At 35.3% G+C, this 14068-nt stretch overlaps 1 protein-coding gene and 1 long non-coding RNA gene across 7 annotated transcripts; one reads left to right on the plus strand and one right to left on the minus strand.

Moving 5' to 3' along the window:
- Positions 1 to 95: 95 nt before the first annotated feature.
- On the minus strand, positions 96 to 6947 carry LOC113290194. Of its 6 annotated transcripts, XM_026539763.1 has the most exons (12): positions 6757 to 6947; positions 5625 to 5891; positions 5291 to 5460; positions 4264 to 4343; positions 3440 to 4052; positions 2323 to 2866; positions 2110 to 2178; positions 1957 to 2031; positions 1769 to 1860; positions 1538 to 1640; positions 702 to 1141; positions 185 to 567 (listed from the first exon to the last, which is right to left on the minus strand). In XM_026539763.1, exons 6-11 carry the CDS (start codon positions 2845 to 2847, stop codon positions 704 to 706), a joined length of 1302 nt encoding a protein of 433 aa, XP_026395548.1. In that variant the 5' UTR covers positions 2848 to 2866; positions 3440 to 4052; positions 4264 to 4343; positions 5291 to 5460; positions 5625 to 5891; positions 6757 to 6947; the 3' UTR covers positions 185 to 567; positions 702 to 703. The 6 variants fall into 6 exon arrangements, with proteins under 6 accessions (XP_026395545.1, XP_026395548.1, XP_026395547.1 ...); XM_026539762.1 differs by having other exon boundaries at positions 3440 to 3616; positions 3900 to 5460; XM_026539759.1 differs by having other exon boundaries at positions 3440 to 3636; positions 3900 to 5460.
- A 4664-nt stretch (positions 6948 to 11611) lies between these two features.
- LOC113286459 lies at positions 11612 to 13679 on the plus strand. Its single transcript, XR_003329306.1, has 4 exons — positions 11612 to 11975; positions 12244 to 12342; positions 13096 to 13315; positions 13421 to 13679. It is a non-coding gene; the product is annotated as an uncharacterized LOC113286459 (long non-coding RNA).
- The last annotated feature ends 389 nt before the right edge of the window (positions 13680 to 14068 follow it).

The following is a 14068-nucleotide window of genomic DNA, read 5'->3' on the forward strand; positions in this document are numbered from 1 at the left end:
TAATAAGCCAGATACACCCTTTTCTAGACGGTTTAAAATGGTGCCTTTCTTAAAATTATTTGTACGTTGCCTTCTGTCTAAAAGACGGTTTTAAATGGTGCCAAAATGAGTGTTATATATTGTCATCCAGATACAATAAGCCAAGTTCGCAAAGAAATAGAAAAACAATGTGTGCGCAAAAAAGTAAAAGTTCAAAAAGACTATGACTCCCCGTTATCAGATTCAGGAGTCTGTGTTCAAAAACCTACGAGTATGTGCTTCTACTACAGCACTTACAGGTAAATCTTAAAGATAAACGAGCAAATTGCAGGCAAAACTACTAACATAAAGTATTTAAAGTAGACAGTTAGGGATGGTCCGCCAGCCACCTAAAAACTGAAATTAAGCTTTGTTGCTAGAAACCCGACTTGGTAGGAGTCGATCAGTTGATTAATTGTTGCTGCTGGGTGGGATACTGTGATCAAGTACGCTGTTGGGCTCCCATAAAGTAATCCTCAATAGAGCAATTGCTGAAAAACCAGTTGCGCTTTGTGTTGGAGAATGAGCAGACCTGTAATTGTTCCCAAGCTGTGTCAAAAAACCATGGACGCCATTGAATACCGCAATCTTCTATAACTTCAGTTAACAAAAGTGAGAAAAGAATGAGCAGAAATAAGAAGCAGCTCATTGATTAACTGTTGCGGTTCCTAGCATACACATACCTTCAGTCGCTTTCCTCGTTGTCTTTTAAAGCGGCTTTCTTGTCTCGAACGAACTTGTAGTCTTCAAAGTACCGAATGTAGTAAGAAAACAAATTACGGTAGAGAAAATAGCAAATTAAGTCAGTGGGGAAGCCGGGATCGGTCCTCAGCTTAATAACTGGTCGATAGTGGTTGAAATCCATCGGAACATGCGTAAGAGTATCAGAAAGGAAATTCCCTTCACGAGGTACAGAATGTACCACAATCTTGACAACACCATCCTTTACCCAATGAGTAAAGATTAGGTCTCTGATTTGACCCAAAACTTCAGCTTTAACTCTTTCAATATCAGCCTTTATCTTCTGTTTCTGCAATAACTTCATTGCATTGTCCTCTCTCTGCACCGTCATCTTCTTGCCTTTCTTACTCACCACATGTGTCCAGCTCTTGTCTTCAGAAAGCTGGAAAGCGGAAGGAAGTGAAATACTCTTTGAGATTATGTGAAATAAGAAGGATAAACAACAAAGCAATGCATGGTAGCCACAAGCTACACTCTTCTCTTCTAAATCCTGACTCGAGGTAATCATAGGAAACGCACACTCCAACTTTTATGTTTGATCTAGTTACTAAAGCTAAAAATTCTTATAGGTTACAACAAGCAAAAAAGCGGAATCCGCAAAAAAAAAAATGGCGCATTTTCTAGGTTCACAATAATTTACGTTTGCTCATAATCGCATATATCCTAAAGTAACGCAGCCAACAAATCCATTCATTAATAAATGTAGTCTCGAATAAATTAAGGAACAACAAAACAATGCATAAATGAACATAAAACAATTGAAGATGCACAACTTTACCTTTTTCGTACGATCCAACATAAACTCATCGAAAATTTCCTCTTGCTTGTGTTCAGGAACATCTTGACAACGTTTATCATCCTTAAATTTTGGCATTGCTTTGCTGCATCAAAGAACAGCCTAGCGTGTTGAGAAACACAATACATTTCACCGATCCAGTGAGAAAAAGAATGTCTGTGTGTGTGAGAGAGTGAGAGTGAGAGTGAGAGAGAGAGAGAGAGAGAGACTCACAGCCAACTAGTGGATACTCTAAGGTCTTTAGATTCCTCGAGCATTTTCACAAAATCTTCCCGTGCCTTGACAATTTTTCTCTCATTGATATACTGGAAATAAATGAGGGTCGACTAATAAATTTAGAATCATAACAAGAGATAACTAGGTTAAATACCCAACTACAACAGTTTCCCAATCATTTTTACCTCAAAAAATGCAAACTGCCGGTCCAGATTTCGCAAGGCTCCAAATCTTTTATCCTTTTTAATTACTTCCACAGCCTAAAATTTCCTTTATATATCAGTATTTAATCCAATCAGGAGAAAGACAAAGAATAGAAAAAGAAAACACCAAGTTACCTGCTTCCACGTCCAGTTTGGTTCTACTTTTACAGATTCCAGTAGCCCTTTAAATGCAATTTGAGCCATCTGAAAAATGCAGAGAAGATTCACATCAGCAACATGCATAAAAACAAGCATATATATCTGAAATCCACACATATATATGCAATTTTCAATAGTCAGCAACATGCATAAAAATGTAGAGTAGATTAAGTAGCCTTTTCCGGGCACCTTTTGCTTCTCCAAGGCGACAAGAGCTTCCTTGTTTATGGGGCCAGCTTTAATGACCTCTTGTATCAAGTCCTTTGCCTGAACACTGTCCATTAGTAGATCCAAATACTCATAGGAAACTTCCCGTGCCAGTTCGAGGCCGTTTTTAGAACCTATTAGCTCGTGAATTAGACAGCGAGGTGTTATCTCTTCAGTCCTGCCATACGTAACACCGTCACACTCTCCATTTTCATCTATAGCTACAGCAGCAAATGTGGCCTTTTTCCCTTTCGTGTACGCGCCGTCAGTAAAAACTTGCTTATAAGGTTTATAAGCACGTCGACGGTAGACCTTTATAGCATTTACGAGACTCTGCCCTGGTATCACTACACATAAACTGGGTTCTAAAAACTTTCGGTGAATGTGATGGGGTGGAATCATATGTCGAAATGGAGGTAAGCAAACCATTTGCTCTAATGCATCATTGATTTTAAAATTATCGTCTTTCTCTAAGACAACTTCATCCCAATTTCTTGGATCTTCCATAATGAATCCAGCACTATACCTAAAATCCACCAAAACGAAAAAGATGACATACTCGATCAGCACCTTGTGATTTGAGACGAGCATAAAATTCATGAAAGAACAAGAACTGAGGAAAACTACGGAACAACTTAGAAAACATTCTTGGTTGGTTTTCAGATTAAACAAACAAAAAACAACATCAGCAAAGACCTTTCATAACTCACTCTACACTTCCAGATACAGGTCAATCGACTATAACTCGATCTAGGGATAACATATCTACTAAATGACACCCCTAATACTAAAATCAGCAATATAAAACCCAGTTAACATATACAAAGCACACAATCTTTAACCTAGCAGGATTCTTACCTATTACTCACTGATTCACATATCGTTCCTCATTCAAAAAACAAAACCTACTGAATCATATTCTCATTATTATAACAAGGCTGATGAATTTAGACAAAACCAAAAACCCCCAAATTTCATCAATAAGATTTCACATCCAAAACCAAAAGGAATAACCAGAGCTTATAGTTACACAAAATCAACACATAATTAACATTGAATCTATTGAAAAACGCGAATTTGAGAGAAAGATGGAGTTTACCTGCTTAATAGTTGAGAAGAAGACGATCGAATACCAAAAAGATTTCCCCCTTTCTTTTTCTCTTTCCTCTTTGCATATGTAAGTTGGGATATGTCTGACGTGTGAAAGCTTTTGCACTGGGCCTTAAGTTTATTTGTTTAGACAACAATTTTAACACGCATGACAACATCCAGCTTGCTTCAAATAAAAACACCTTCCTAAATATGCGAATCAATGATTTATGCTAATCAAAATAATTACCTTAAGATGACAGTTAATTTGTTTCAAAACAAATAAGAGGCAATGATGTTGAAATATAGCATATGCATCATTCTACATTACCCATGGCCCATATAATAATGGGCCATGGGCAATGATGATGAAATATAACGGCATGACCATTTCCATGCGGCACTGTAAAATATATTTATAATGTTGGACATGAAAAATTTGAATAACTTCCAACCAAAACCTGACATACCTGGGTGGGCAAACTCAAAATGGGATTTGCAGTCGTGACCATGAAAGCTATCGCCGAGACGAATTTTGAAGACACCACTCTTCATTATCACTCACCCAACCCCTACCAAATGCTCGTTATGCTTCCTAAGCACGCATGCTTTTTTGAATCACCCTTCAGAAGAGAGAGGATAATTACCAAAACAACTGACAAAATAAAATAAATGGAAAAATAGGATGATTACCAATCACCCTTCCTACCTTTTAAGGGACAAAAATAAAAAGGGAAACAAAAATGTCACCGATCAAGCAGTTGATATTTTGTGCATAGAAAGAAAAGATAGAAATTCTTTTTTCTGAAACCAGGAAAACTAATCACAAATTACCTGAAGATAGTGGTGAATTTTGTTTCGAAACAAATAACTCATAATCAGTTACACGTACACGGAGTCGATGATGATGGAATCTAACATCAGAGTTTAATATTAAATTTCAAGATAACATAAATTGAACTAAATATTTAATAAATAAAATTGGATTCTAAAACTTGAACCTAGATGTAAATCCTAATTAAATTTGGATTCAAAAAATAAACAAAGTTTACTCATAAAATAGCCAAGGAAGTGAAGCAATCCATCACAAGTTTCTTGGGCTTTGGGAGTGACTTCAACTAGGGGAAGTCAGGCTACTTCCGCCCTGGCAACAACATAATTATACATGCCTACCAACACCTAGATGTTCATCACCAATAAGCCCCAACCTAAAGCTGACATACCTGGGTGGGCATATGGTCAAGTGGGGTTTACAGTTGTAGGTTATGAAAGCTATCGCCCAGAAAATTTTTAAAGAGACTACCTTCCATGCCAACTTCTTTATCATTCACTCTACACCTTCTCCATGTTCGTCCCTCATTATCATTCGTAAACAAGGATATTGATGATCTAAAACCTTGCTCAATATTCGTAAACAATCAACATCCTTCCCCCAACGCACAACCCCATTTGTCTTGTTCAGAACAATGGCCCAAAAATGATTCTAAGCTTCAAAATCACGACAAAAGCATAATAGTAACAAACTCATAAATCATCAAATGAGCCTAAGAAATGACCATATGCTTCCTAAGCATGCTTTTTGAATCACTCTTTTGAAGAGGATACCGTTAGCTAGTTTGTTCAAAAGATAAACAATTTTAATCTAATAACACAACAATGAACCAAAAGAAAATACATTTTGTGCATTCATAAAAGAAACAAAGAAAAAACAAAGTTATCCAGAAAGTAACGCATGAATTATCAGCAACAAGGCATGTCATTATACTTGTTAACAAAGACATAGCAAATTAAGGTACTATTTGACTATTGAAAATGATGCATCTTCTCTATGGAAGTTTGAAATCCAAATCACCAACATTACCATTATGACAGAGGCGGAGCCAGCCCGGCAATGTATAACCTACCCGACCAGCCGGCTCCTAAGCCTAATTTTGACAATATTACGGACTCCGAAGCTCATTTTGTCATATTTCTGTACTTTTAAATATTGGCAGTTCTTGTGTGTGCCTATTCATTGAAGGAGATCCTCCCCTGCAATGAAGAAAACACAGATAATGTTAATACATGATTTGCAAATTCACACGCCAGAAAAAAGAAAAATGAGAAAAGAATCAATGAAAACCCAGTTACAAAAAATAAATAATCAGGCTGTTCTTTCACCAAATAATTTAATAAGCAGATGTAAAATTACAAACCACAATTAGGAAATTATGAAGAAACTCCATCAAAAGTTTGTTGGGCTCTGGAGATGACGCAGGCTCCCTCCTCGCCAACTTCATAATCACTCGCCCAACAGCCTTCCAAATACCCATCCTCATTATCATTCATTAGTAAGGATATTGAGGATCAACATCTCCTAACCAATGTTATTCATTATTAAGGATAATGACAATCAACATCCTTCCTAATGCACAGCCCCCTTTCATTATGTTTCCTCCGAACAACAGCCCAGTGCTTCTTAGCTTCAAGGGCACAACAAAAGCATAATAGTCATTAACAAATTCATCAATCATCATAGGAGCCTAAGAAAATCAAATAAATGAGTCAAAATTAGTATACCAGTGTATATATATGCTTCCTAAGCATGATTTTTTGAATAACCCTTTGGAAGAGGAGTTTGTTTCCCAAAATAAATAACTACAATTTGAATCTAATAACATACCAATGAACCGGTTAAAATTTAAAATGTAACACATACATTATCAGATGTGACGTTGCCATTTTACTTAGACGTATAGCAAATTAAGGTACTAATTGACTTATAAAAATGATGCATCTTTTCCATGGAAGTTGGAAATCCAAATCACAAATGACAATTGAGATCGAAGAGAAGACGGATAATATATACAGATAATAATACTCTAAATATGTGAATGCATGGTTTATTTATCGGATTATATCATAATTAACAACTAAAACTAATCAAAAGTTACCTTAAGATAATTTTGTTTCAAAACACATAAGATCGTTTACATGTACATAAACCAAAGTTCAATGATATATGTTTTGGTTTAAGGTAATTGACTTTTAAAACATAACTAAAACTAGATCTAAAAACTGACAAATCATGATAGAAGATTCAAAGAAAATACAGAATTAGATGATTGATTCACACACCTGAAAAATAAACAGTGAAAATCTAATAAGAAAAAAATCTTATATGCTGAAAACTAAAAGATGTGATATTCTATATTCTGCAATCAAAAAATTTCTTTATTTAACTTAACAAAAAATTTAATATACAGATGTAAACCTAAACGAAAATAAGAGAAAATAAATAAATAAATCGACTTCAAAAAAAAATAAAGGATCTTGATCTTTACTCACAAATTATGTAGGCATGGAAACCGTATAGAATGATGAAGCAACTCCACGAAATAAGATCTGAGAGAAGAATCACAAAAACCAATATGAATGAATTAAAAGAGAGGAAGGTGAAGCCATTAATGAAAAACTAGTGAGAGGAAGCTCAAGCCATTAATGAATGAATTGATATCGAACGAACGAGGGGAGAAGGTAACGCACGCAAGGTAGAGGATAACAAGAACCCTACCAGAATAGAAATAGAAGGAGTAAAAGACAAAGTAGGGTTGTTTCGTGTTCACTTTTTTACCCCTTCAGGACGAAACGAATTATCATACTGACACACGGACGGAACTGCTACCAGAAACCAGAACGGTTGGTTGAGTGATGATGTAGCATTACAATAACATGGGTAGGTAATCTCATAAATTAGGAATGCTTCAACATTTCTTCATACATACGATATAATCTGCTTACCAAAAAAAAATCCCTAAAATTGTTGCTGGATAGTAACTTGTGATATCAATATTTTATTTAATTTTCTATTCGGAAAATATTATGGTTATGGTTCTTCGATAAAATAAATGTTATAGTAAATTTTGGAAAGATATACAAGACGTGGCGGCTTCTGGATGGACCGGACACTGTTTCGTCGTAATTTGTACCCGCCGACAAGTACTGTTCCCTACACAAATTTTCAACCAATGAGAAAGAAAAAACAAGTTTAAATATCCTTCCTTTTTTTTTTGTTCTTTTCAAATGAAAATGAACTAGTACCTTTTTTGGATAATAAAAATGAACTAATATGATTTTGAGGCGTGAAAACGTCAACCCAAACTCCTCCGGAGGTTGAATTGACTTTATATAGTTTTGGATGTGCCAAAAATTATATCCTAAAAACTTAAAATATATCTATTAAAAGGAGGAGTATTTATTCAATTTCCACCGAAAACAACGGGTCAAAAGACTCAAAACCAAGAGAGGATTCGCAACTAGCAACTGGAAATTTCGGTTCTCCTCGTTGGCGGTTGCCACAACTAAGTTAGTACTCTGTCCGTACCTATTGTACAGGCGGAATTTTGTTTTTTGCTTGTCTGCGGACTACTATTTTTTAGATAAATATTCCTATATATACTCTTATTTATGATGCATAGACAATTAAGTTATTAATAGGAAAAGGGATAAAACATGAAAAATTATGAATTCAACGTTCTTTTATTAATCCAAGAGAGTTGAGTTTGAATTTGGGATTCATGTGTTACCTTGGATGCCTACCTTTCAGTCTGGACCTCACGCTTTTCGATTGTCTATTTCCTTTAAGATGATGGTCTCCTAGACGTATTATGACTTACGCACAGTTTGCCAAAACAAAAGCGGTACCACCGATTCCCAAACAACTTGAGGGCAAAACCATGTAAGTATCATGTCACGTGAGGGAGGAGGATATAATAACTGTATTTGATTTTTTAATAGTATCAGATACTTTAAACATCTCCCCCTTTTAATCCGAGTAAGACATTGAGAAACATAAGTGAAGGGAATCGTTGGATTTCCCAGCGTTAATACTCAGCCGTCGGATTTCATAAAATTCCTAAAGGATTCCGGAAAATTCTCCGTGTGAACTATTCATGATAGCCGTTAGATTTTTAAGTGTTATTTTTGACGGTTAGATTTGACTTTCGTGGAGTGGTTTAAATGTAATATACCATTAAATATAGGGTCGCATATATAAATTTTGACTTTTTTATATTTACAAAATTGCCATTTTATAAAAAGTAAAAAGAAATGGGGTGTCGTTTCCCCTTCATTAAAGATATCTATAATTTGCATTAACCCCTAGAGATTTGTAATATGTAAAACCCCATTTAATCTGGATGTGTCGTAACTGGGCAGTTCAGTATAACACAAGCAATTCACATGAGTGTCAGAAAAAATATCTGAAAATGTCAAAAAAACATACTTACCCCTAGACATGTGGTGCATTCTTAGCCCATATTAATACTGCTTGCCGGGGAAAATAATGTTTCTGAGTGGAAGTATGCTACGGTACCTGTTTTGGTCTCTCATAGTTTCTAATGTTTTTAAATAATGTCACCACTATACATAATATTCCTTGACCATTTAAATATATTTTTTAATGATAATTGACGATTTTCTAATCTTTATTTTGATTTCGATCATCTTTTGGATTTTGTTTTTGTTCAATTACTGTATTTAGAGCATTTTCTCATAATGGACCTTTGTAGACCTGATGGAAAGGTAAGCAACTTTTTTCTTCTTCTTTTTTTATGCTCAAAAATTTGACTGTTGATGTCTGGATTGAAGAAATCTTTTCCCTCTCAACTTTCATACACCAATACGATGTCACCCTTGATGTTTGTATATTACAAGTACTCTCACAATACTAAGTTACTAGCCCTATAATCGACTTTTGCATTTTCTAACATTTTTATCTTTTAAAAAAATTAGCGTGCGAGCACGATTTTGTACGGTTTTCATGTGTACATAGTTGTACACCCATTTATTGTTAATGTGTACATAGTTGTGCACACATAAGAATGTTGCCTACATATTACGTTTTGCGTGATTTTTGGATAGATCATGAGGTGCCCAATGGACCTAAATTTCAATTTTTTTGAGAGACCTGCACTTTTTTTATAACGGTCCTTGTTGTAGCCTTTTTGCTTAATTGGTTAATTAAGTTTTCACCTGCAAAACCTAGATCATGAAACTGCATACTACACCCCCAGTAGCTCTAACTTTAAAGGTATTGAATTCTACCCATTTCTTCTTTTTTGCCCGCCTTGTGACATGTAGCATTATTTGGCTTGTAAAATTGAGAATTATAAAAGCAGTACGCAAGCTTTCTTAAACTACTATCATTTCATGTTGATTCTTGATTTGCGCATAGTTGTACACCTGTTGATTGTGTACTTAATTTTTTAGGTTATTGTAAATGCGTACATAGTTTTACACTATTATCATGTCTCATTGATATACGTCCTCTTTGATGGGTACGAATATTGTAGTTTCTAGGTTTTGGTAGATGCGTACATAGTTGTACACCATTATCATGTCTCATTATGATGGGTATGAATGTTAGATTTTCTATATTTTTGTAGATGTGTACATAGTTGTACACCAATATCATGTCTCATTGATATACGACTTGTTTTATAGGTACGGATATTGTATTTTCTAGGTTTTTGTAGATGTGTACGTAGTTGTACACCATTGTCCCATCTCATGGATATATGACATGTTTATGGGTATGGATGTTGGATTTTCTAGGTTTTTGTAGATGTGTATATTATTATATATCATTGTTCCGTCTCGTGTATATATTACATATTCTGTGTAAGTATTACAATTGCAATTGTTTAGTAAATCGCTGTACTGAGATGTTTTTGAAGCCGTATTAAGTTTGTGATTTATCACTTCTTTTTCAAGCTGCGAATTCTTATGTTTTATCATTTTGTTATTGATGCATATTAATTGCTAAACCAACCTTGGAAAATCCGACTATTAATCAACTAGATCTTGGTTTGGTTGATAGTTTTGTCGGTTTGTGCAGACTAGAGTGGCTGTTGGCTACCAAGGATGTTGGATTTTATGGATTTTTGCAGATGCACATATAGTTGTACACTAGTGTGAATAAAGAAAATTTAAAAATGAGAATTATATAGTCATATGGGTTCTCATTTGTAGCTTTTGGAAAAAGCTTTCCAAATATATAAAGTTAGCGAATTTTGAACAAACGGTTCAATAAATTGATTTTAGTTATTTTTATATTATTTAAAATTGTTGACATCATTATTAATGATTCTAGACTAAACTGTAAATATTTGGAATAAACTGTAAATCAGAAAGGTTATATAAGTGCATTTTCCATATTTTAAATAATTTTTTGGACTAAATTGCACCTATTCAATTCGGGATGGATTAATACGTATTTTTTGACTTGTTTTTGGATTGAACTATGTTTTTCCCTATTTTCGTGGCCCCCAATTAAATCAGGATCGTTAAAGTAAAAACTGCAAACTAGGATCGATAGATGATGTTACAACTAAATGTCATCTTCATCCGTACGAAAAAAGCTGGAGGCTTCTTTTGGTATACTTCTGCTTGTGATGTACTTATGGTTCACTTACTTCTGGGTGGACCGTACACTAATTTGGATCCTATTTTGGACCCACCGAGAAATACTGCGCTCGGCACAAACTTTCAACCAATGAAATAGAAAAAACAACAGGTCAAAAGACTCGAAAGTCGAAACTAAGAGAGGATTTGCAACTAACCAAGCTCCAGTTTAATAAATTCAAAACTAAGTTATTTGAATTTGAGTTTGAATCTGTGATTCATGTGTTGCATTGGATGCCTCCCCTCTTTCAGTCTGGACCTCACGCTTTTCCATTATCACTTCCCTTTGAATAAGAAAGTGGTACCACTAATTCCCAGACAACTTGAGGTACTCCCTACGATGGGAGGAGGATACACTTGTCTAATCTAAAGATAAAAGAAAGAAAAAGAAAAAAAAAGTAAAGTAAAGTAAAGTAAAGCAAAAGGATGTCTGTCTGACCCAGAGAACACATACTATCCAACAGAACTGACTCAAAAAGCACGCACTTTAGTTTCAAGATTTATTTTCTGTGTTCCACTTTAGTGCGCGGTCAACTACGCTTTCAACTTTTAAAGGCCAAACGGACCGAGGTAATGCCCTACCAGCAATATCCTCACCAAGAAAAGTATTTATTACATCTAGTTAGGGGTGAGCATAAAAACCGGAACCGCGGATTTGACCCGTATTCGTCCGCAAAATTGCGGGTGAAAACCAATCCGCAAGAGTTATGGACCGGATACGGGTGCATTCTCAAATCCGCACGCGGTGCGGTTACGGTTGCGGTTGGGATTTGATAACCGCGGATTACCCGCACCGTAGGACATATAGGGAATTTAGTAAATGTATTAAGGACAATATGGGAAGTTGGAGTTTGATATATAAACATCTTTAGCTTTCGGTGAAACCTAATAGCATCAGTTTTTTTCGAGAGGAAAAGAGACCTAATAGTCTCAGAGGAAGAGACCTTCGATTCTTCTTCTTCTCTGAGTAAATTAGTTCTCTTATTCATCTTCTTCTCATCACAGATTCACAGTAAATATCCTTCGATTCATCTTCTTCTCATCACAGTAAATTAGTTCTCTCATTCATTCTTCTTCTCTGAGCAGCATCAGCATCAGTAACTGTAAGTAGTTCTCTCATTTTCATTTCTTTTGACTTTCAATGATTATTATATGTTCTAGTGATGTTGATTTCGTTTTAATTGGTTTGGAATTTTTTTAGATGTCAAAATAATTTTGAGTATGTTTGATTTAGGGTTTTCTTAAATTAGTTTTTTCTTCCAGTTTAGAGATTTTGGGTGATTTGGTCGGTAAAGACCATTATCAGTGCTGAAAATTAAACCAGTTGTGGGTGTGGATTGTCTAATTCATGTATGTTATTTATGAAACAAGGTAGATCCACGGATTGGAGAGAAGAATCTTCAGGAGAACAATATTTAAAATTCTTGGGTAGGTGGTGAAGCTTGTATTATCAGTGCTACAATTGTTTGGGTATGATGTTGCTATCTCTGCATTCTGTAACATATCTTCTTATTTGCATTTTGTAATACTGATTTTTTTCCTCCTATGCATGTTGCAAGTCTTTGTAGCCATATATGTACGTAGCTTAGTAGTACAGCTTCTGTGTAAAATGTTATCAAATAGTATACCTTACTAATAAATATGGAAGAATAGTCTTATAGAGAAAAATTGCTGGTGGTGTCATTTAGCTTTAGTTTTCATCGAAATCTCATTCTATGAAGATCTAGTATTATTTTGGTTTGGTCGGTTTTACAATCCAACATTGAAAAGGATATTAATAGCTACTTATAATCCGTACATATGTGATAAACTAAACTTCCTGACGAAGGAAAAATATGGCCTACTGTTGTCGATGGGCAGTATGTGGTTATACCCAGTTTTTCTTAACTTGAGTAAAGCAATGGCATGCATACGAATGAATCCTCCGCTAAAAATGTAGCATCAGTTAAACACCTAGCATTACTCATGCTGCGTAGCACTTGAATGTTACGGAATTCCAAAGTTGTAAGGCAAAAACAAAGTCTACCTATTTGAGTTGACGAAAATATAAATAAAGATTACTAGTAATTAACAAACTAGTAATTTTAACTCCATATATTACAGTTTTTGGTTCTCAGTTACTCCATCTTTGAGTTGATTTTAACTCTTTTAGTTTATAGATCATTGCATCATTGATTCTGTCAATCTTATTTTTCAATATCTACTGTCAATGGGTATGAACAGGAGAATCTGAGAGCAGATGGCTTCAAGTACTAAGGGACCTTCTATTCCTGTTGACGATCCTGATGAGAGCATGGCTACAGTTAACCCGGCAACCGTCGAGAGCATATCTACAGCTACACCATCATCTCTGGTTGAAGTTTCAAAGCCTCCGAAACTCTGGCTTGTTGTTCCTCAATGTCGATTGGGTTTGCGGTCTAGTTGTGATCAGCCCTTTTAAATGGTCTTTACTAACCAATGCTGATTGGTTTTTGTTTCTTCTTGTTTATTGCTGCCTTATATCTGCCTTATAGTGTTTACTGATTATCTATAACTCCTCATTTTACAGATGCGGCAGAAATCTTGCAGGAAATTCCAGACATATCTATCACGGATTGAATCCAAGGTCTCTTTTTCAGTTTTTGGCATCAGAGATTCATATGGCTTGGCACCAGACTTGTTGCATTTGAATTACTACTCTTTTGTGTTAGCTGTTAACTATCTTATGTCTATTGTTGCTTTTGAATTACTGAATTATAACTCTTTTGTGTTAAAAAAACGTCTGCACTCTAGTTTGTAACTTTCTAGTTTCTATACTTAGTTTTTTTTGATGATTCTTGTGATCAAATCCGCGGTTAATCCGCAACCGGCCCGCAAAATCCGCTGATCCGCAAAGGGCAAATCCGCGGATGATTGGGCCGGTCACGGTTTGAATTTCCAAATACGCAACTTTGACGGTTTGGTTGCGGGTGACCCCTAATCCGCAACCGTCCGTCCGTTGCTCACCCCTACATCTTGTGTATTATGCAGCCATTATCCTTGTAAAACCTTTTTATCATTGGTCCAGGTAGAGGTAGGCTTTTTCTTTTACGGAAATTTGGGTTTTCAGAAAATCTTTCACATCTGATGGCCTTTGCCATCAACTATCCTGCAACTGTCTACTGCCTAGGCCTGGAATAGAACGAACGAACGAACGAAAATAATAGACTTTTCGGGC

This window comes from Papaver somniferum, chromosome 6 (genome assembly GCF_003573695.1).
Source record: "Papaver somniferum cultivar HN1 chromosome 6, ASM357369v1, whole genome shotgun sequence".
Classification (NCBI taxonomy): Eukaryota; Viridiplantae; Streptophyta; class Magnoliopsida; order Ranunculales; family Papaveraceae; genus Papaver; species Papaver somniferum.

Bases quoted from the DNA above. Each gene is read 5' to 3' on its own strand.
- LOC113290194 (XM_026539760.1), bottom strand. From the start codon at position 2,847: ATGGAAGATCCAAGAAATTGGGATGAAGTTGTCTTAGAGAAAGACGAT. The intron at 2,032-2,109 runs GTAACTTGGTGT...AGGAAATTTTAG, and splicing joins CAAACTGGACGTGGAAGCAG to GCTGTGGAAGTAATTAAAAA. The intron at 1,641-1,768 runs GTGAGTCTCTCT...TCTTTGATGCAG, and splicing joins AGAGTATCCACTAGTTGGCT to CAAAGCAATGCCAAAATTTA.